The 23,610-nt window shown below is 35.1% G+C and overlaps 3 protein-coding genes across 3 annotated transcripts; 1 reads left to right on the plus strand and 2 right to left on the minus strand.

The window, feature by feature from the left end:
- Nucleotides 1-1,268: 1,268 nt before the first annotated feature.
- Nucleotides 1,269-2,749, plus strand: LOC131405533 (olfactory receptor 4K14-like). Its single transcript, XM_058540511.1, has 2 exons — nt 1,269-1,331; nt 1,826-2,749. Exons 1-2 carry the CDS (start codon nt 1,269-1,271, stop codon nt 2,747-2,749), a joined length of 987 nt encoding a protein of 328 aa, XP_058396494.1.
- Nucleotides 2,750-11,738: 8,989 nt separating this feature from the next.
- Nucleotides 11,739-12,677, minus strand: LOC131405350 (olfactory receptor 4F15-like). Its single transcript, XM_058540412.1, has one exon. The coding sequence runs from the start codon at nt 12,675-12,677 to the stop codon at nt 11,739-11,741; it is 939 nt and encodes a 312-aa protein (XP_058396395.1).
- A 9,659-nt stretch (nt 12,678-22,336) lies between these two features.
- LOC131405351 (olfactory receptor 4F15-like) lies at nt 22,337-23,275 on the minus strand. The gene has a single exon (XM_058540413.1). It carries the CDS (start codon nt 23,273-23,275, stop codon nt 22,337-22,339), a length of 939 nt encoding a protein of 312 aa, XP_058396396.1.
- Nucleotides 23,276-23,610: the final 335 nt, after the last annotated feature.

Here is a 23,610-nt window from a genome sequence, read left to right on the forward strand (position 1 = left end):
ATTTTTAAAAGTCCATGGTTTTTCTACTAATATTGGATTAATGATGATAAGCAATATAATTAATCCATTAATATTATGAAATATTAACAATTTCAAAACTGATAAAAAACTCTATTATTTTTTATTGGTAAATTGTTCTCTAGAAATGTACGTATTCATCTTTTAGTAAATTCCCCTCTCAAACACAGTTGAAATAGTGCTTTTGCTTTTAGCTATCTTCTACGTCATTTATTCCAACAGATACGGAACTAATTATTGAAAACTAATCCTGGAAAGGTTTGTCTTGACAAAAATTAAGTTTCAAGGTAAAAGTCAAATTGTTCAAGTTTCTCAGGGCACATGTCTATTGAGTATAATATCAGGACATTTTCTTTAGAAACTAAACGAATCTCTATTATGGAGGATATGTTTATTTGTAAGTTGTGAGACTATTATCACATGTCCCCTTTTCCACAGCAAATGTGTGCTTTACCTAATTTCTTTAGGAAGATCTTCTTTCTTTCCATCCTTAATCTATGCTGCTGAGTTCTCAGCATAAGGGAAGGGGAAACTAGTGCTCATGATGAGGTAACAGTTTCCATTGTTCACTTGCTCTCCTTCGCACCACCCTTGAGATTTCAAAGAGTAAAAGAAGGTGAGACACACACAGAGTAAAACAAAGCTAAGGGAAAGAAATAAAAAAGAGGGGAGTAAAGTATGCAACTATCTTCCTGCCATCCATCTTGAGAGGAATTCTCAATTTAGTTAAGGATAGATATAAACAATATCAATAGCATATTTAGAGGCAAAGAATTGGTGATCTCTGAAGTTTTAACTTCGTGTTCACTCAGCAGTAACATTTAAAGATGTATTTTGCTTACACGTCTATAAAAATTTACATTTTTCTAACTTTTATGGCAACTTTTCCAAAGCTAGGGATTTCTTATCATCCACTAATATAATTGAAGGTAAATATTTTCTATTGATAAGCTTGAGTTGTAAGAAGCTTCCATTCAGAGTTCACATCAGAATCTGAGTCTGAGTTACCTTCCCCTTTGATTAATCCCTTTCTCACATAGCTCTCCACTGACATCTTTTCTAATACACTTAGTTTATTAAACAAAACTTTTTAATTGTTATCTTAATTAATGTTAAATTATGTGCTTGATTTTGCATCAAATTATCGAGTCAAGGTGTTTATTACATGGCTTTCTATATAGTTTCTCTCTTAAAGATTGTCCCAACATGTATTTTAGAGTAATAAGTAATAAGTAAAATTTAGTTTTATGATGTCTGATAGATTACGTTCAACTGAGACTGGAAGGAATCGTTATTTATATTACGGACAAACTGTAATGTTGTACCATGTCATTTGTTCTGGATTTCAATATCTGTTCACTACCATCTTCCTAAGTAGATGACTTAAATTTTAGTTATTTATTGTAATGGTTGTTGGTGGTGCCTCATCCAGGTTCTTTTTATTGGAGTGGTGGACTGAAGCTAGTTTCCAGGTGACACCACAATCTTTTTTGTAGCCTTTCCTTTTGCTGTCCTGCTTCCTTCATTCTCCTTTGTGAAAATATCTTCTCAATTAACCGTTTGCATAAGAATGCCATCCCAGATTCTACTGCTTAGAAAGCCAATATTAGGCATTTAGCTTCTCTTTGGGACATAATACCACAAATATTTTGCCAAGATTTGTCTTCCCAATTATACTTTTCTCTTTCAGATATAGATGCTAATTTTCAAGGAAATTTAAATTTCAATGAAATGAAATTTCGGCCAAATTCTAAAAATTAAGTACCCTTTCCCATTCCACTAACTGATAATCTATTCTTCTCTCTAGCTTATTTTAGAGGACACACTGAGTAAAATAGATAAAAGAAATCTGACTGTAGTGTCAGAATTTGTGCTTCTAGGACTTGGCCACTCATGGAATGTGCAGGTGTTATTCTTAATGATATTTTCTATGCTTTACCTGATCATTGTGTCTGGAAATATTGTCATCATGATCTTAATCATCACTGACCCTCATCTCCATTGCCCCATGTATTTCTTGTTGGCCAACCTGTGCTTTGTTGATATGTGGCTTTCTTCAGTCACCACTCCTAAGATGATTGCAGACTTTCTCAGGGAGAAGAAAACTATTTCCTTTGGAGGCTGCATGTGCCAGATCCTCTTTATGCATTTTGTTGGAGGGGGTGAGATGGTGCTATTGGTGGCAATGGCTTATGACCACTATGTGGCCATCTGCAAGCCACTCCACTATCCTACCATTATGAGCCTGCACAAATGCTTTGGGCTGGTGGTGACTTCCTGGACCATTGGCTTTGTGCATGCCGTGAGTCAAATGGTTGTGATTGTGCAATTGCCTTTCTGTGGCCCCAGGGAGATCGACAGCTTCTTCTGTGATATACCACTGGTAATCAAGCTTGCCTGCATAGTGTCCTATAACTTGGGGATATTAATGAATGCTGATAGTGGGGTTCCGGCCATGACCTCCTTTGTGCTATTGCTGATATCCTATACATACATTCTTCTCACTGTCCACCAAAGCTCTAAAGCAGGTGTGTCTAAGGCCCTCTCCACCTGTACTGCCCACATCATAGTGGTGGTGCTCTTCTTTGGGCCCTGCATCTTCATCTATGTGTGGCCACTCAGCATCACCTGGGTGGACAAGTTTCTTGCTGTGTTTTACTCTGTTATTACACCTCTCCTAAATCCAGCCATTTATGCTCTGAGAAATAAAGAGATTAAAAATGCTGTGTAGAGATTTAGAAGCTACTACATGCATTGCAAGGGAAATATTTAATACCCAGAAACCTCACTGTAAGCACTTCAAATTGACAATACATTGGCCTTGTGAAATAGGTTGAAAATTCTGAGAATTCCATTTATATCTACATGTTATACCTGTCTCCAAGTGCAGTAATAAGATTAATATAATTCAAGGAATTTCAACATTTATTAATCAACCAGTAGAACACTATGAAATATTCCCCCAAAATGCAAACACTAATGTTACTTCTTTATGAGAGAATTATCTAATCAGTCTTCCTAGGCCTTTAACTATGTTAAATGAGAACCTGAAGTTCATTCAAAAAAGTCATACATCCATCCTAATGGATAGCATCTTAAGAAAACTTTTCTTGAATTTTCTTGTAACTCTGTTTGGAAAATGTTTCTGTGACATTGTCTCTTTCCCTCAAACCTTTCACTTAACCTCTTGTCAAGAGGCCACTGAATTATTATGTTTTTCTTTAACTTAGCTTCCTACCTAAATACTACAGTGAGCAGTAGGGGAAAAAAGAGAGACTGAAATACCAGTGGTAAGTAGATAGGGAGTAACCGTGGAAGTTATTCTGTGTTTGGTTTCCATTAACTCAATAATGGTTAAAAAAAGGAAAAAAGAAGTAAAACCTAATGATATTTCCTTTGGTTATCTCCATCTCAAGGAGTAATATTTATGCTTTAAACTGTTATTACCCATTTGTGCAAAAGTCCTGAAATATAAGCTCCTTAATGGCAGAGGCTGTGCCTTACCTGGTTAATTCTTGAAACTGCAGTACTTAGCACAGTGGTTAATATATAATAAACACTCAGCAAATAGATTTTAATGTATATATAGTAGCCAATTTTTCTATTCAAATACCCATAATATTTATTGATCATGGTTTATTTATTTATTTTATTTTTTTTAATAAAGATTTTATTTATTTTTTTTCCCTCAAAAGCCCCAGTAGATAGTTGTAGGTCATAGCTGCACATCCTTCTAGTTGCTGTATGTGGGACGTGGCCTCAGCATGGCCAGAGAAGCTGTGCGCACCCGGATCCGAACCCAGGCCGCCAGCAGTGGAGCGCACACACTTAACCGCTAAGCCACAGGGCCGGTCTAATCATGGTTTATTTAAATACAGTCTTTTATCGTTAAGAAAAATTCCTAAAAGTTTCAAATTGTAAATAAAATTTACTTTCTTTCTCCCAAAATTATAAATTAAGTGGATTGAAGTTTAGTTGTAAAAACTCACAGAAAAAGTCCTAAAAAAATACGGCACATATGCAGTTTATATTTCTCTTAATATGAGAAAAAAATACAACAAAATGACAGAATAAAAATAATGCACTTATTATCCTTGAATGCCTAATATATGCCATTTTGTTATATGTATATATACTTTAAAAGTTATATGTATACATATATACTTTAAATGCTTTTATTATTATTCCCAAATTATGAATAAGAAAATGAGACTCAGAAACACGAATTAAAGTTCCTCAAGATAACAGAGCCCTATTTTTTTTCACTTATGGATAAAAAGATCACTGTGATTCCTAAGACTGTTCATTTATTAAACGACATTAGATAATACAATAGAAAATTATTTCCTACAAAGAAAGTGAAAGAGCAAATTATACCAAGAATAAAATACCAGAGTATCTCTATTAACCTAACAAAATAAAAAATATATTGGAAATAGCATAATTTGCAATCTAATTTGATCACGCGGTGTAAATTGTGAATGAGAGAAGCATCCCTAAGGACATGCCTGCACACAGATAGTACTAAAAGATTAACAGTCAACCATTAGGCTGTCTCTGTCTTGGACTGTAGCCTCAATTCATTCTCAGGGATATATCTATTCATTCACTACATTGTCATTACTGTATGTTTTAAGTACTTTTTTCCTCCCCAGAATGCTGAGTATCTTTTTATCTGTCTGTCCCTATATGAGAAACCTGAGTTTTAAGTACTATTTGTGTGGACTTCCTAATATTCTGAAAATAGAAGAGCATAAGAATGAAAAATGCAGCTTATACTGTCCTCTACTATAATTTGCCACAACAAAATCCAAGTAGTACATGCTCTCAGCTCAAACATTTTAGTTACTTTCTGCCACGCTGTCCAAGCTTAGTATTTACACTTTTACCAGATAAGCCAATTTTACTTGTGTCCCTTGTTTCTATCAGAATCAGCTTTACAGATATTAACCTAGAGAAATTGTAGTTATGTATATTCTTTAGCAAAACTCAAATGGCCAATAGTCAGTCTTAATTTCCAATTTAATGAAAATATTTTCTACTCTGGTAGAAATGTTCTTTCCTTAGGTGCCAAGACATCTGACCCAACAGAAGTCAAAGTGGTGGGGATGGGAAGCAAAAATTTTGTGAGTTGGTTATTAGGTATAACATAAGAAGATTTACTACTACTTTCACATCTTGATTCACAATTTCATAGAATGAAGATCTCATCTGATAAAAGAGCCATACAGGAGTATTCAGTATGTCATTCTTCCATTCTATGAGATCAGCTGTTTATGAGCTATCAGGTATGTATTAAGATCAGTGAATTCCAGTCATAAGCCCATTGCTGCACTTGTTTTTCTGTAAAGTCAATTCCTTGATCAGATGCAGTGTTGTACAGAATACATGATTTTGATAAAGCATTTCTTAAATTCATGGATTCTAGTACAAGCTGAAGTATTATAGTTAGGGGAAAAAACGCATATACAGAATATATGTTCATTCCAATAAGGTCAAAATTCTACTTCCTCCATGATGGAAAGTTCTCAATATAATTAATCTGCCTCCATTACTATGATCCCTATAGTAATCTGTTCCATATTAGTGGCTCAGCACTAAAGGGGCTTATCAATTAATAGACAGATCAAGCTTTGATAGGAATTCTATGTTGTTTAGCAACACATGATCTCCAACCCTGGTCATTTTATATAGGAATCAATTCAGCAAGCATAGGGGTGGCTGGAAAAAGAGGTTAAAATGCCCAGAACTTGTCTTTTGTCTACCTGATTACTGAAGTTTCCTCTGTAGTAGAAGCCCTATGGTGTGCACTCACATGAGACATCTATATGCTCATAATCTGTGCCTATTCTGAGAGATTTATCACCAGAATTCTTCCCCAGGAATTCTTTCTCACCAGGCTTCCAATTCTATTCATTCTAAGCCCAAATCATCTAGCCAAACCATTAGTAAGCGTTCATGAATCAATATATATCCATGCTTCTAGCCAAACAAAGTGGACAACCAAAATACACTACTTGCATTTCTTCCCAGTGAAAGAATTTCTCCTCACCACTGTCCTTCAGGGCCATAATCATAATACTAACCACAACTAAGTAATAGCTAATCACAATACTTCACTAAATTGGGGCTATGAAGCTACAAACTTGCACTTTTAGTTGTTGCCAATATATTATGCAAAACCAACTGTATATTCAGGTCCAAATTTTACATTTTCAGTCCACTGGTTATAAGGAACTCCCCATGTAGCCATTGATGTACACTGAAGGAGAGATGGCAATTAAGCATTAGTAGTTGTTAAAGAAGTTGAGTCAAAAAGTAATGCAACTTTTTTATGCCTCTGGACCTGCTAAGCCTAATCTTCTATGTAACATTTCCAACTGATGAAATAACTCTGTTTTTCATCTCAATTTTATGGCTTGAAGAGTAAGATAGCATCCAGTTTTTGATGGGTAGCTGAGATCACACAATCACTTGACGCCCAAGTTTAGGTATTTAATATCCACCAGAGCCCAGTGGGATGCTAACCATTGGACCCCTAGAAACTTTATTGAGGTGTTTTATCTCGCACCATCTGGTTAAGATATGTCTAAGGCATACAAATACTTGCTTTTTCCTCATCATTTTGTCTAATCAGAATTGCCACCTCAGTGTAGTAGATCAATATGATGTTTTGTGAAATGCCTGATGGTCAAGATTTCTGCAGAATATGCTATGCCAGATGGATGAATTTTATGGTTTATGAATAGTATCTCTATAAAAGATTATATAGATATTACTGTAAATATATTTATATATAGCCTTTTAAATACTCTCAAGTCTGTTAACTCTACAAATAAGAGATGTATACCTTCAAGTTAATAAATACAAGTATAAGGATGCCTCCATGAGACAATCACAAGATCGCTTACTTACTACAATTAAGTTAACATCAAAACAACTCACAATGTAATACCAAAAAGAAATATTTGGCAAAAGAAAGATATCCACATATCTCCTACTTGGTTCCACATAGTAATGCAAAGGTAGATTGTGTGATTATTTTCTGAATCATGAATGCTATGATTATTCAGAGGAAAAAAGAAAACCTTCATCAGATCCTTCTGTGCCTGTCTTTTCCTTCCTTCTTCTCTCATCTTTTATAACTCCATGCTGGTCATACTTCATTTAGAGCATCAAACTTAGAGCATAGAACCTGAAGTTCACTCAAGGAGAGTAAAGAAAGTTAGAATCATATTACATGAGGAACCTTTGAAAGAATTCAGAATTGCTTAGCCTAAAGCAAAAAAGGAATGTGAAATATATTGATGGAGTTGGGGAAAATTATAACTAAGATCCTTTCCTCCAACTCCTATGCAGTGGTGCAGAGGTTCTGATCAGAGGGAGAGACAGGCTTTAAAGACAAAAAGCCTTGCAGCTGTATCTGAGGTGGCTAACTTCCTTTAGAACACAGTATGGAGAATTCCATGACTAAAGACTTTTTCAATAAACATAGGTATCTTGGTGGAGAGTATTTAATAGGATGTTGGAATTTCCATGATATTGGTAGTTATAAGCAAAACAACAGAGAAGCCAGAAATTTGACAGAGAAAAACAACCAAGAAAAACACTCCTGAGATTACAGTTAACCCAAGGGGTCAGTAAGGCTGTTTGCGTGGGCTAGGCTGCACTCACTCAGGCATAATGAGGCAGACTTGAAAGCATCTCCCAAGCCACACATAGATCCAATGAAGAGTGATGGCTGATGGGCACAGAGATATAAGCACAATGTCTGAAAAAACGCTGCCTGAAAAATAAGCTACTCTGATCTAGGAGAAACTCCCAGGAAGCTAACATTTAAAAAAAAAACTACAAACATCTCTAGAACTTTGGAGGACTGTGTGCATGTTTAATTCCAAAAGTGTTCTCATTCCTTATTAAGAAAAGCCCTGAATTTCATAAATTAATAAGCCTGCAACATACAAAATTAAGTTTTGTGTCTGATTTCAGCAAAATTACATCTGTAACTATAATAACCAGAGTATTATTTAAAAGCTGTCATAGAATTTTTGTGGTTTTCAGACTATGGCTTGAAATGAACATTTAAAGATCTTACCTTGTCATTTTTTTCTATAGGTATTCAGAAGAATCTATCACACACCACACTTCTTATAATCACCATTAGTAACAAAATGGTCAAGTACAATATTCACTTGATTCAGCTGGCACTTTAATACAACCAACACAATTATTCATGATGCCATTGCTTGCTGGTAATGGAATTACTAGTGTAGGGGAGGAAGAGAATTCCTCTACCCTCTCTAGGTCCTTCTAGATGGTTTAGGAATTAAACTGATATGAGACAGAATAAGAGGAGAAAATCAAACAAAGCTTTATAATATGTATACATGGGAGAAACCCAGGAAAGCTGAATAAATCACCAAAATGGCAGAGGCTGTTACCTTAAATACTATCTTCAGCTAAAGACAAAGGAGGATGTTGGGGGTGGTGGGAGTCAGTTATGGGAGATTACTAGAAAAGCATAGTAAATAAGAGTAAGGTTATTATGTAGATTTAAGTCCTTGCCTTCTGCATTGGTAAGAGTTTCTAGAGATAAGGTCATCCCCACCTCTTCCTGGTATAGAGAGGGAGACATCTTTACAAATGGAGATTTCCCTTACAAATATTACGTGTCTCTCACAAAGTGTAACTTCTACTTCTACTTGGTTTTCTGAGCTTTTCCTGTGTCTGCAGTTTTTAAAAGTAACCAGCCCAAAATAATCCTTATGCCAACAAGACACATTTTGGGGTGGCCAATTCTGATCCCCCACAGTAGCATCCCATTTCACATTGGCAAGGAGCTCAGCACTGTGTTCATTCCCAAGGACAAGACAAAGCCAATGCCGAAACCCTGTATTTAAGGGTCTATTTCTAAGGACAAATTTTATTACAAATTTCTTAATTAGTGCAGTTAAATGTACACTTGAAAAAGTGAATTCTTCATTATTGGTTTACAAAATCTGATATATTTCCATACATCCAGAGTATCTAGCTCAGTATGATTATATTATTTAAAAGTTTCACTTGTAGTTTCCACTTGACCTGTCAGATTGAACATAGTCTGTTAATGCCTGTTAACAGATCTGTCCTATTTTGTTTATTGTTTTGTGTTATTATTAACATGTCTGTCACAGTATTGTCTTTTTTATTTGCTCTTTTTAGTTTTTAAAAATTTATTTTTATATTGTTTTGGCATAAAATTTTATAGCTTGTTTCAGTGTCTATCTTTCTGTAATGTGCTTAGTTTCCTCACTTAAAAAAAAACGCATTCCATTGTTGAGTTCTATGAATTTTCTGATTCCTACCTATTGCTGATGGGAAAATCAACACATTTTTCTACTTTTTTGTTTTTCTATCCCTTCGCCATTAAAACTGTTTAATTTATCAGAGATTTAACACTTACATACTATTCTTTCATGTGTAGCCTCACTTTTATTTAAATCCTAAATCTGTAATACAATGTATTAAACTCTGAGCACCAGTTTTGCTGAAGGGTCCCCAAATAGTTCTTAATTGCATGGAGCTCATCTTCTAGAAGATTTTTTCAGGAAGTGTTTATACATACAACATTTGACAAAAATTTGCATATTTAAAATCATTTTTCTTTAATCCAGGTATATTTGAAAGATAGATTGGCTATATAACAAATTTTTATCTCACATTTTATTTCCTTGAGTCTTTTGAAAATGTGATTCCATTGTTGCCATTCTTTGTATATTATCAAGAAGAAGATGCCAACCTGATTTTCTCTCCTATTTAGGTTATTTGGGTTTTTTGATATGAGGCTTAGAAGATACCATATTTTAAATATCTAGTAATTTTACTATGATATGTCTTGGAATTAACCATCTGTGGTCAGAGTTCTCAAGTTCACTACAAGCTGTGTTCATTCTGGTCTTTTATTTCTGAAACATTAATAAAAGTTTGAAATGTTAATTCTATTATATTGTCTCATTTTCAAATTATACAAATGTTGAATACCATTTGTCTGGTTCTATGCAATCTTCTCTCTGAAACTTTTTTACCTCTGTCTTTAATTAGGTTTCACTTTCTGTTTCTTTTCATCTATATTCCTTGTATCCTTTACTATAATTTCGTCCATTCTGTTCTCCATTGGGTACTTAGTAGTTTATTCTTCATTTCTGAAATGATATTGTTCAAATTTTGTTCTGAGTTTAAGTTGGCTCTTATATATTATTTCCATATTTTTAGTTATTTCCATCAGAGATTTTGAATTTATGATTCAGATATTCTTTCACATCTTGAATTGCAAGTTTAGTGACATTTCATTTATGATGGAATATTATTACATGGTTTTCACTGTTTCATGGCTGGAATCGGTATCAACTTAGGTCACATTCCTAAGGGTAGGGGGTAGGGTTCCTGGCTGCAATCAGTGTCAACTTAGATCCGGATTCCTTAAGGTTAGGGAACAGAACAGAAACAAATTTTAACAGAATGTTAAGCTGATATTCCAGCTTGTCTCATAATAAAAAAAAATTCTTTCATGAAGTTTTCAAAATGGGGAATTTTGCTGAAAAAGATTTAAGATTAATATGTTTAGCTTCAGAAAAAATATTTAACCTTAAAAGTAGAAGATATAATAGCATCATTTTTATTTTCAAATATGAAAGGAGAAGACGCTATGGAAGATATTTTATTCTGCATAATTCAGATTACAAATGAAGAATGCTGTATAAAATATATAGGGAAGAAAATTCCTTCTCAATATAAAAATACAATTTCAACAAACCAAGCTTTCCAAAAGATATTATGTTGCTTTGTGTGGCTGTGAGTTCCCTGTAGGTCTAAAAGCACAGACTTGATGCTTGCACATAGAGTGGTGTCCAGTGCTGCATTGGATCCACTGTTGGACAAGATTGTATCTGAGTGCCTTCTGTTTAAATTAACATTTATTTTTAATCTCAGCCTAGTTCTCTTTGGCTGAATGTTACTATCCAATTCATATCATTTTACTGTCAGTGCATGTTTCAAGGGAATAGTTAAAAGCAAAGTTGAAGGAAGACATAATTTTGCCCTCTTAATGACCACATCCTAAAATGGTACTCAAAATACTAATAATTATTTAACTATTTACTTGTCTATTTTATTGTTTTCTATATATGTGAATATCAGACAATATTTAACCTAATAAATTAAATTTCTTTTAAAAATTATGTTCATGTTACTAAGTACATCTATTTACATAAGTAACAGCGTAAAGGAAGGAAAAGAAGCAACAACAAACCTGAATCAACATAGAAGCAATCCTGTGTTGCTTGGCCAAAAATGCATATGAAAAAAACAGTCATTCTCTTTACATGAGAATTTTTCAACCCAGTTACAGAGGAAAATATCAACATATACTGGTAGATCTGCAAATACAGAACTGTGGGCTGGAATTCATAAAAAAAATTTAGGATGTTCTGTGGAGTATCCAAAATGTTGTTCATGCAAAGTGTATCTCCTGTATTTTAAAAACTGATAACTATGTAAAATAACCTATAGATAAATAAATAAATATATGACCACATTATTGATCATCAACTTGGAATAAACCATCCAAAGTATTTTGAGCTGTTGAATTAATAACAATAAATTGTCTCAAGAGAGTATATATTTTAAACATTTATGTTACAGTAGTGCTTACAGAAGGTATCACTTGTATTCTCATGAGATGTTTAGGACATCTTCCTTAAACTCAGCAGTTGACTACTCAATTTCCTCATTGCTATCTTCATGTCTTTGTTCCTCAGTGTATAGATGGCAGGATTCAGTATGAGTGTAATCATAAAGTCCAAAATGGCAAGAAACTTATCTACCGACACTGTGGGAAATGGCCACATGTAAACAAAGATGCATGGTCCAAAGAACAAAACCACCACGGTGATGTGAGCTGACAGAGTAGAGAGGGCCTTGGACAAACCACCTGAATAGTGTTTCCATACTGTCACCAGGATGAAAATATAGGAGATAATCAGTAAGAAAAAGGTGCCTGTGGAAATGAATCCACTGTTGGCAGTAATCATGAATTCCATTCTGTAGGTGTCTGTGCAGGAAAGTTTAATAAATTGAGGAAGATCACAGTAAAAGTTATCTATTTCATTAGGACCACAAAAAGGCAAACGGACAACAGAAGCTAACTGAGCCGCTGAATGAATGAGGCCAATAGTCCAGGCACCAGACAGAAGCAAAATGCACATCCGTGGGCTCATGACAGTCAGGTAATGGAGGGGCTTACATATGGCCACATATCTGTCCAAGGCCATGGTGATGAGCAGCACCATCTCAGATCCACCCAGGACGTGAAGGATAAATATCTGGATGACACACCCCTGGAAGGATATGGTTTTATGCCCAGAGTACAGGTCAGAAATCATCTTAGGAACCGTTAATGTAGAAAGACACAAATCAATAAATGAGAGGTTGGCTAAAAGGAAGTACATGGGGGAATGTAAATGAGGGTCAAAGAGCGCTGTAAACACAACAAAGAGGTTTCCTAGAACAATTGTTACATAAAACACTGTAGAGAAGGGAAGGAGGAAATGCTGCACTGGTCTAGAGGTAGAAAGTCCCAGGAACACAAATTGAGACACTTCAGAGTAATTTGCATCATACATTGGCTTTGTTTGGTGATACCTAAAACCAAAAACAAAACGATAACTAAGGACTTATGAAAAATTAATATTTAAAGACATAGACTTATGCTTTTATTAAAGAAATCTTCACTGACAACCATAAAGTGTTTTGAAAAACTTATGCATTAATTTATGCATTCAGCTAATATACTTAGGAGCATAAATAATATTCTTAGTGAGCATCTACCATAAGCCTGGAACTATGTCAAGCTCTGAGGTAAAACACTTATCCAGACTTCAGGAGGTTACAGGCTCATGGTGGATCTAGACATTAAACATCTTTAAATACAGATACAACTCTGATAATTGATTTGAAGGAAAAGAACAGAGTGCTAGAACAATGTGACTCACCACTGTGGTGCTTGTTCAGATTCTGCTAAATAGGGAGTTACTACTGAAGAGTAAGTGGAGTAGTCCAGACTGGGAAATGCCATGTGCATGAGGCAGGAAGGCCAATGGGCAAGAGAATGAACGATGGAGATCAGGCTGGAGTAACAGGCCAGACAGGATAGAATCTGGTGTCCATGATAAGAACTTTGGCTTATGTCCTAAGAGCAATAGAAAATTATTGGGAATTTTTAGCAGTAGCTTGATCGTATTTCTGCTTTCAAACAGTCACAAAAGCTTCAATGTAAAGAATGGAATGAAATTGCTCGAGTAAACTTAGAGTGACCTCTTAGGAGACCACTGAAGAGTCCTATCACATCAGCGTGGACAGGGTGAACTATTCAATCACTGGTGTTGGCACAACACATGAAACTTGGAAAAATGCAGATCTTTGCCTCTCAGAAGTTTCAATGGATATTTAAACGTGGAAAAACAAAACAAAACAAAGGAAAGTATAGAAATATTTAAACCTTAAGATGGAAAATTCATTCTAAGCATATCCCTTATTAACACATCTGGGAGGAAATAATTGACAGTATCCAAAATATTAAAGTCAAAATTACATCATATTCTACATCATATGCATACATATATAAAGACAGTGTATATAGATATACATATAGATATACTTATATGGAAATATAAATGCTATTAAAATAAAAGTAAAAACACACTGTGGAAATAGTTGTAAAATATCACACAGATGACTAGCATTTTTCTGTGTGTGTGAAGAGGATCAGCCCTGAGCTAACATCCATGCCAATCCTCTTCTTTTTGCTGAGGAAGAGTGGCCCTGAGCTAACATCTATTGCCAATCCTCCTTTTTTTTTTCCCCTTTTTCTCCCCAAAGCCCCAGTAGATAGTTGTACGTCATAGTTGCACATCTCTCTAGTTGCTGTATGTGGGACACGGCCTCAGCATGGCTGGACCAGCGGTGCGTCGGTGTGTGCCCGGGATCGGAACCTGGGCCACCAATAGCAGAGCGCACGCACTTAACTGCTAAGGTACGCGGCCGGCCCCCAGCATTTTTAATATGATATTAGTTCTTCCAAATAGATAAAGAAAAAAATGTGGTATACCAATTTTAAAATGAGAGAAACATATAAATACCAATGAGAAAAGAAGAAATCCTAATAGTCACTAATCATATGAAAAGTAACACACTCATTAGTAATCCAAGAAATGTAAATAAGATTGCCTCAGGGTGCTATTTTGTACCAATACATTTCAAAGTTTTTAAAAAATTGATTATCATCATTGAGGCTGTGAGGAAATAGACACTCTCATACACTGATAATTATAGCGAAAATTTATACAACTCTCTAGAAGGTACATTCAAAATAGATACCAAAAGTTTAAAATTTTCCTTATGACTAAGAATCCCATTTCAAAGGATGAAATTTATGCTATTTCCTGAGTGTAATAACAATAGATGAACTAAAAATTAAGCTATAGGCTAACTATTACAACAATGTTTATAAAAAGAAATATTAGAAAGAACCTAAATTCCACAGTAGAGAATTAAATTATTTATGGTAATTTGAACTGGAGAAAGCATTATTCTTCATATATGGAAACAAAAATCAGTGCCTTGGAAATATGTGAATAATGGACATTTGAATCAAAAGAGATGGTTACAAGAAAAATGTATAGGAAAACGATTTTAAAACTTACGTATCCAGGGGCCGGCCTGGTGGCGCAAGCGGTTAAGTGCGCGCGCTCCGCTGCGGCGGCCCGGGGTTCGCTGGTTCGGATCCCGGGCGCGCACCGACGCACTGCTTGGTAAGCCATGCTGTGGCGGCGTCCCATATAAAGTGGAGGAGGATGGGCACAGATGTTAGCCCAGGGCCGTCTTCCTCAGCAAAAAAAGAGGAGGATTGGCAGATGTTAGCTCAGGGCTGATCTCCTCACAAAAAAAAAAAAAAACAAACTTACGTATCCAGGAAAAAGAAAAAACAAAGATGCTTATTGTTAATGCTTATCAATAAATTGTTATCTCTGGACTTCTATGTATTTATTACTTTGAACCATATGAAATTGTTCTTTCCATAGATCCAAAGATGGTTAAGCTTCAATATTACAGATTTCAATCTAATATATCAACTTATTTGTTTCGTACATAATTTTCTAAACTGCTTTATCTTTAAAAAACCAAACCAAATTGTGGAAGATTATTCCAAGACTGAATTGAATACCATGGGTTCTCCACTTGCACTGACACTAGCAAGTTTTCCTCCAGGACCCATGCCAGTAACAACCATTCTTTCTTATGTCATCACTCTTCCCTTTGCCACCCCACAACATGCCTGGCTCCTGCATGGGCACAATTCTGCACCTCCTAGGAAAGCAACATAAGTAGGTGAGAGAACCACGATTCCATTATAGCCAAGAAGAGACTTGAGGAAAGTCAGGCCAGGCAGAAATGGGAATCTTGAGAGTTATGGGCATGGAGCAAGTATTGTAGCCAAAAAGGAAACACTACAAGGGTGATTCTAGGAGGCCCTGCCACAGGGCACTGGATGGAGAATTTCACAGCCAATAACTGGTAAAAAATACAGCAGGACAAAGCAAGGGAGAAAAAGACAATCACAGAGGTGAACGGCAGTAGACGTGACATCTCAAAGGATCTATAATCAACTCTTTCTATGTGTGGGTTTTAAAATGAAGATATTCTGCAATATAAAAATGTACATTCATTATGTTCCCAACTGTACAAAATGAACAAAAATATTTTAAAGACCAATGGAAAAGCCATTAAAAAAAAGTATGATAGATTGTTTCTTAGTAGTAGGAAAATTTGATTTTATTCCTGTTTTTCTCTTTTCTTTATTTTCCAAAAATCTAACATTCTTTATTAATACAAACTGTTTTGATACAGTTCAATAGGAAGGGATAAACATTGTCATCAATCAAACAGAGTATTATATTTGATAGAAGGGCCAATAGAAGAAGATCTAACTTTAAAAAGTGGGAAGTCATGCATAGGTAACTCACAAAAGGAACAACAACACACTCAAATCCAGTAACCGTATTTATTGATGTTCGGTCTCATCATCATCAGTGATCAGGACCTTCGTTGTTTTTTGTTTTACCAATTGACAGAGAAGAAGCAGACTAAGAGAAAGAAAATTCTCAGTACTATCAAGGTTTCAACACAAAAGATACTCTTATATGTTGTTGAAAGGATTACAAATTGACAATATTTACTAGAATTTAAAATGTACAAATCTATTTCTAGACATACTAGCACAAAAGCAAATATTTTCTATATGTAGCATATATATTTATATAACGTATATTTACATATAGATGTACACATATATATACATTGACTAGAATGTTGTTGACCTATGTCAATCAATAGAGAAGGTATCAATCACATTTTACATGTATATACATATATACAATGGAATACTATGAAGCTCATAAAATGAACTAAATAGTTCTACACAAACAGATCTGGAAAGATTTCAATTTAAAGTAAAAAACAAGAAAGTGCATAAAATTTATAATATGAAATTTTGTGTTTGAATAAAAACATTCTGTAGGAATTAACATCAACCCTTATAAATGGTGACTCCTGAAAAGTGAGATTACAAGTGGCTTTCACTTCCTAAAGTCTGTATTTCTATATTGTTTAAATGGTCTAAAACAACTTTATATTGCTATTGACTTAAAAAGTACGATTTTTTTCATGCAAAATGAGAGGTTCCAGATGCACAGCCCTTCAAATTCAGATTGTAGTGATGATAATACCATTCAAATAGCATTTAAAAATTGACAAAGTTTTATAAATGTATGGACAATTGTTTAGTCATAGAGTATCACGATGGTCACTTAGAAAATGTTCTCAGAGATTCAGCACCAAGATAATATCTCATTTTTGTGAACAGTCTATTGCTAGTTTCTAAAAATATATCTGTTGTTTGGTTGTTTGATACTAGTAAAGAAGAAGATGACAAGAAAAGGAAAGAGACAGGAGGAGAGAAGCGACAGGGACAGGAGGGGAAAGATATAGGAGAGAAAAACAGAAGCAAAAAGGAATATCATAAAGATTGTAAGGGAGGCGACTAAAACACCATACCAAGAGAGTATTTCCTGAGTCCCGTCTTGCCTACTCAGTAAATTTGCTGCCTTCCCAACACCTCAGCAACACATAAACCTCTTGAGATCTGTATATAACCCATGTTCCCAGCCTCACAAATTCATGAACTACAAGGACACTCCTTGTTCTTTCATGAATGCTCAGGTTTACCACACTTTTTGTTCTGCACTAAAGATATCCCTGAACTTTTTCATTTGGCTGATTCCTTCTCACTCTAAAAATGCCATCGGTGCAACTGCTACTCAAGGACGTCTCCCTCTCTCCTCCAGTCTGGATTAGATATTCCTCCTCTACGCTCCCACATCATATTTGCAAACCTCTCATAACACTTTTTTCATGACAGTATTGTTTACCATTGACTAGTCTCTGTTTCTTCTGCTAGGTCTGTGAGCTTGTTGAGAGCAGGTGCTGTGTCTTAGTCATAAATCCTGGCCCATGTAAGTGTTGTGAGTTTGGGAGAGAAGGCAAGTGGTTGGATGAATGTGGGCATGTATATGTATATAAATGCATGGATAATTGACAGTAATGGTTTCTTGGTAAATACTTTTATTTTGCATCGTATTTCTATTAAAAATTGACACCAATATGATTTTAAAACAATTGTTACTCTGAGGCCGGCCCCGTGGCTTAGGGTTAAGTGCTCACGCTCCGCTGCTGGCGGCCCGGGGTTCGGATCCCAGGGCCGATGCACCGCTTCTCCGGCCATGCTGAGGCCACGTCCCACATACAGCAACTAGAAGGATGTGCAGCTATGACATACAACTATCTACTGGGGCTTTGAGGGGAAAAAATAAATCAAATAAAAAAAATGGTTAAGACGGTAAATTAAAAAAACAAAACAAAACAAAAAACAATTGTTACTCTAGAAATTGTCATGAACATATGGCGGTTTAGGGCTATTCACATTAAAACCAATTTTCAAGGTCCTTTCTAGCCCCTAGTGAAATATTATCTAGACCTAGAAATTTGCCTGTAAATCAAGACACACTCTAGGCATATGGAGCAATTCATGCAACCTGAAATGAAAATTCTCATTTCCTGTTGGAAAGACTGGCATCAGAGAGTGTTCAATAAATGCTAGTTGGATTGGAAAATAGAAATGGAGATAAGAATAAAGGAAAGAGAGAGAGAGAAGGAGAGAGATTGATTTTGTAATGTTGTGCCATAGGTAACATGCATTACCTGTATAATGAAAATAGTAGATAATTTTAGTAGGCTGTTCATTTAATTAAACCATCCCTACTTACCTGACCAAAAAAATGAGCTTCAGAAATCAATATTTTAGCTCTTATTGGATCTTTTAAGAAATATTTCCCTCTTTGATCTATGTGGTTAGTGCTTCTCACAACTGCTCCAGCTCTAAGAACAACCTAACAACAGCTTTTGGTGACCACTTGACTCCATTACTTGAGTCCCCAGGCCATTCATCATGGGAGCTCTACTTTTAATTCCCATGGCATTAGAAGAGGAAAAAAATACTGGAAGTTTGGTTTAAAAAGTAAAAGGAAAGCAAAGAAAACTATGTCTAATAAAATATGACAGTAAAATATCTTCAGGGAAAATGAGCATCTCCTAACATTTTAGTGCCTATTTATAAACTAAATAACATTTAGACAAATATCAGTGAAAAAGGAATAGTTATTAATAAACTCATTAGTAAGAATCACTTAAAATTCTGTTGGAAGCATATTCATGGAATATCCTTGGAAACACTGTACCTGCTTTTCACCTCCCTTATACAATTACTGTCCTAATTGTAGGGATACTAATAATAAATACATAGAAATTGAATATGTTGACAAAGGTCACTCTGCTAGAGTCAGATCCAATATTCAAACACAATCTCTTACTCTTAAATTCTGTTTACTGTCTGCCTTCACTCTAAGTATGGGACATCCAAGGCTCTCTCTACCTGCACTGCCCACATCACAGTGGTGGTATTATTCTTTAGGCCTTGCATCTTCCTTTACCTGTGGCCACTCAGCATCACCTAGGTGGATAAGTTTCTTGCCATATTTTAAGCAGTCATTGCACCTCTCCTAAATCCAGCCGTTTACACTCTAAGAAACAAAGAGATTAAAAATGCCATTAAGAGGCTACGATGTTAGCATATGGATTTCTGTGGGTGTTTCAAGATCTCATATTAGAACAGCCACTGTATGCTGCCTAATTAGCCGCACTTGTCCTGTTACTTGGGGCTGAGAAGCATTCCCCAATTCACATATGCAAATCATGTATATCTCCAGATATAAGTTTTGTGTTAATTCTATTATATTCCTCAATCATTTAATGATCATTGAATGCAAAATGATTTCCTATCTGGGAAATTTGGCCAGTCTTTGTGACTATGATTTTGGTTGTGCTCAAGGATGACTTGAAATTAATAACAATGTTAATATTACTTATATTGCTGCTGTTACTTCAACACCCAACACCACATTCTGGAATTTTCTATTATGCTAAGTATTTCTTTGAACAAAGCATTCCATATTGATCTTCTCTAAATTTTTGTCAATAAGTCAGTGCTTTGAATATTGCCATCTTTATTTTTACAAGTAGACTAATTAGTCTATCAATTAGTTAACATTCTAGCTACCATATCTGAAGAAACAGATATAAAGGTAATCATTAAGTATTCCCCATCACACTAAGAAAAAAAATTGAATTATAGTTCTAATCCGGAAAGAATGTTGTTCCCTCAATGTCATGTTTTAGCCATTTGTGAAACAGTGTCATTGTCTTTAGAAGATATATGTTAAACACAAAGATGGATATACTAACAAGCTTTGGATATTTTGCTTCTTCTCTTTCTAGTTATAAATGAGTTGGGTGTTCATTATATATATGAGACAAAAGCAGGGGAAAAGTGATACGAAGGTAGGTCAAAAAGTCCAATTTTAGAATAAATTATCCATTTAATTCACTGCAGTGTTCAGATGGCCTACAAACAATTAGATTATGTATAACTTTTGTGAATTGTTCATTACTATATTTGACAAAATTTACTTAAAAATTCTTCCTACCTTATGCCTCAAAAAGTTATACAAGTTTACAGCCCCTTATCTGAAATCCATGGAGCCAGATACACTACAAATTTCCTATTGCTTTTTAAAGATAACATGGTCCTGTGTAGTTTGCAACATTCCCAATAGAGTCATAGGCATAAACCCTTAAATAAAATAATTACTATTTCTCTATGTATGTGTCTATATATATATATGAAGACATATACAGATACATAGATATATAAATCAGATATATACATGTTCTAATTTTTTTGTTCTTTTACATCTCTGTACATCAGTTAGGCTAATATCTATGAACTTGTCTTTGAATTCACTGATATTTTCTTCTGCTGTGTCCAGTCTGTTTTTAAGCCTGCTTAAATTCATAATTTCATACATTTCTTTTTCAGTTCTAAAATATCATTTGGTTTTTTTCTTAGATATTCCATTTCTCCTTTGAAATTCATTGTTTTTTCCATTTTTTCAGCTTTTTAATGTCTTTTTTAAATATATGAGTTATTTTATACCCTCTACTAATTTCAACAACCGAGCCATCTGTGGTCTGCTTCTATTAACTATTTTCCTCTTAATTACGAGTCACATATCCCTTTGCTTCTTTGCATGTTCTATAATTATTTTATGTGTTTTAGACATTGTGTATAAAAGATCATATGGCTCTGACTTGACATGCTTCTCCAGAAACTACTTACTCTCTCCTCTATGGGGCATGAAGGTTCAAGAGTGATCACCTCCATCCAATCAAATACTGAGCCTGTCTGAACCTGAACAGCAGTCTCTACAGACTCAGTACACTTCTGGTTTGTGCCTATTCTTTAGATATACCCCTTCCAGATTTTGATTATGATGCTAATGGATCTCTTTCTTCTCAACCTGAAAGATTTCAAGGGATTCAGTTTTGCCCTTCAGAATTTTTGAGCTTAGAACTTTAGTCTTTTTTTCCCTTCTTCTGCTAGCTACAAAAGTATGGCAAATTCCTCAAGCAGAAATCTGGCTTTATATTTGTCCTTTTTAATTTAACGTACCTAAGAAGAATCATTACAAATATAAATATTAAGGAACAAAATAATCGTAAGCAGGAAAAATGTAAAATATCATTGACTGTATAATCCAGAGAAATTTTGGATTACAGATACTCAGGACATAGAGTCCTTTCATAATTTAGCAATGAATTTGGCTCAGTCTCCTAGTTATCAAAGCAAAATATAAATAAATTAGTTTCACAATTTTTACAGATTATACACACACACACTCATACTTAGGTCCCATGTCTTGAGCAAGAAAAGAGTTACAGGAGACAAGTTACCAGAGAAAAATTGTCAGCCAACAATTTGGACAGAGTTGTTGTTGGATAATAGTAATAGCCACGAAATGATGACATCAACATCTATTTGATATTTAAAGAACATTCATTGATTGATTAAGTCATAGACATTAAGTCACAACTTCAAAAATTGTGGAATAGAGACATGCATATAAATTTCCCTGCCCTGGCCAACTGGAGTTGGCTTGAGTCCAATGGAATTGAGACAAGCAAGGGTGAGAGTAGTAATCACAGGCCAAATACATGAAACCTACTATCTCTGAGGTTCTCTCTCTTGTTTTGCCTCCTACCACGTGGTAATCTCCCCTTATAACACTGCCTTACCCAATTTCTGTTACTCCACTTCTCTTACTCTGTTCTTTTTTCTTCCTGGTTTTAAATCCTCTCTATACAATTTTTGTCTTTCAGAAAAAATATAAAAGCATAGTTCCCTCAAAAATTTGAGTATATTAGCTATAAGATATTTAATAAATCGAATTAATTGAATTCAATTGATTAAGTGAATCTAGACAGTCTCATGACTGAGGCCATATTTTCAGCAGATTATAAGTTTGTAATCTATGCTTTTCATCAACTTCCCATAAATGTTTCCGGGAACTTTAATTAATTTGCCAAACAAACTTGGTAAATAGAGAATTAATGTGATAATTCAATGTAACCTCATAATCAATGATCTATTCTGAATATTATAAAATGGTGACTTCATAAAAAACAACCCCAAATTTTGTATAATTATTTAAGTATTAGTGTTACTTGTTGTTGTTTGAAAATGCACAAAGTAACTTGTGCTCTTGTGAGTTATTTAGAAAATCTTCCTCAAACGCAGCAGTTGACTACTCAGTCTCCTCATTGCCATCTTCATGTCCTTGTTCCTCAGTGTATAGATGGCAGGATTCAGGATGGGTGTAATCACAAAGTCCAAAATGGCAAGAAATTTATCCACTGGCACTGTGGGAAATGGCCACATGTAAACGAAGATGCATGGTCCAAAGAATAAAACCACCACAGTGATGTGAGCTGACAGAGTAGAGAGGGCCTTGGATAAACCCCCTGAAGGGTGTTTCCATACAGTGACCAGGATAAAGATATAGGAGATAATCAATAAGAAGAAAGTACCCATGGAAATGAACCCACTGTTGGCAGTAATCATGAATTGCATTCTGTAGGTGTCCGTGCAGGCAAGTTTGATAAACCAAGGAAGATCACAGTAAAAGCTATCTATCTCATTAGGACCACAAAAAGGCAAATGGACAACAGAAGCTAACTGGGCCACTGAGTGAATGAGGCCAATAGCCCAGGCACCAGACAGAAGCAAAATGCACATCCGGGGACTCATGATAGTCAGGTAGTGGAGGGGCTTACATATGGCCACATATCGGTCCAGGGCCATGGCAATGAGTAGCACCATCTCAGATCCACCCAGGACGTGAAGGACAAATATCTGAATGACACACCCCTGGAAGGATATGGTTTTATGCCCAGAGTACAGGTCAGAAATCATCTTAGGAACTGCTAAGGTAGAAAAACACAAATCAATAAATGAGAGATTGGCTAAAAGGAAATACATGGGGGAATGTAAACAAGGGTCACAGGTCACTGTAAATACAACAAAGAGGTTTCCTAGTACAATTGCTACATAAAACACTGTAGAGAAGGGAAGGAGGAAATGCTGCACTGGTCTGGAGGTAGAAAGTCCCAGAAACACAAATTCAGACACTGGAGAGTAATTTGTTTTATTCATTGACTTTGTGTTACCTGAAAGGAACAAACCAAAATAATTATAAAGTAATACACCACAGCTATTGAAAGAAGCAGATATCATTGGGTTTCAAACTCTGACATTACAGAAAAATCTTCACCCTTGGTCACACAAGTCCCTTGAAAAAGTCATACAATAGTTTATTCATTTAACAAATGTTCATTGAGTAGCTCCCATGAAGACCTCCTGTGTACTTGGCACTATTTCACATTCTGGGGTACAACATGCACCCTGTCTTTATGTAGTTTGTAGTCTAGTTGTGAAGCTAGGCATTAAATAAGTAATCACATAACTGGGTGATTATAATGGTGATAAGT

The sequence above is a fragment of the Diceros bicornis genome, chromosome 5, assembly GCF_020826845.1.
Source record: "Diceros bicornis minor isolate mBicDic1 chromosome 5, mDicBic1.mat.cur, whole genome shotgun sequence".
NCBI lineage: Eukaryota > Metazoa > Chordata > Mammalia > Perissodactyla > Rhinocerotidae > Diceros > Diceros bicornis.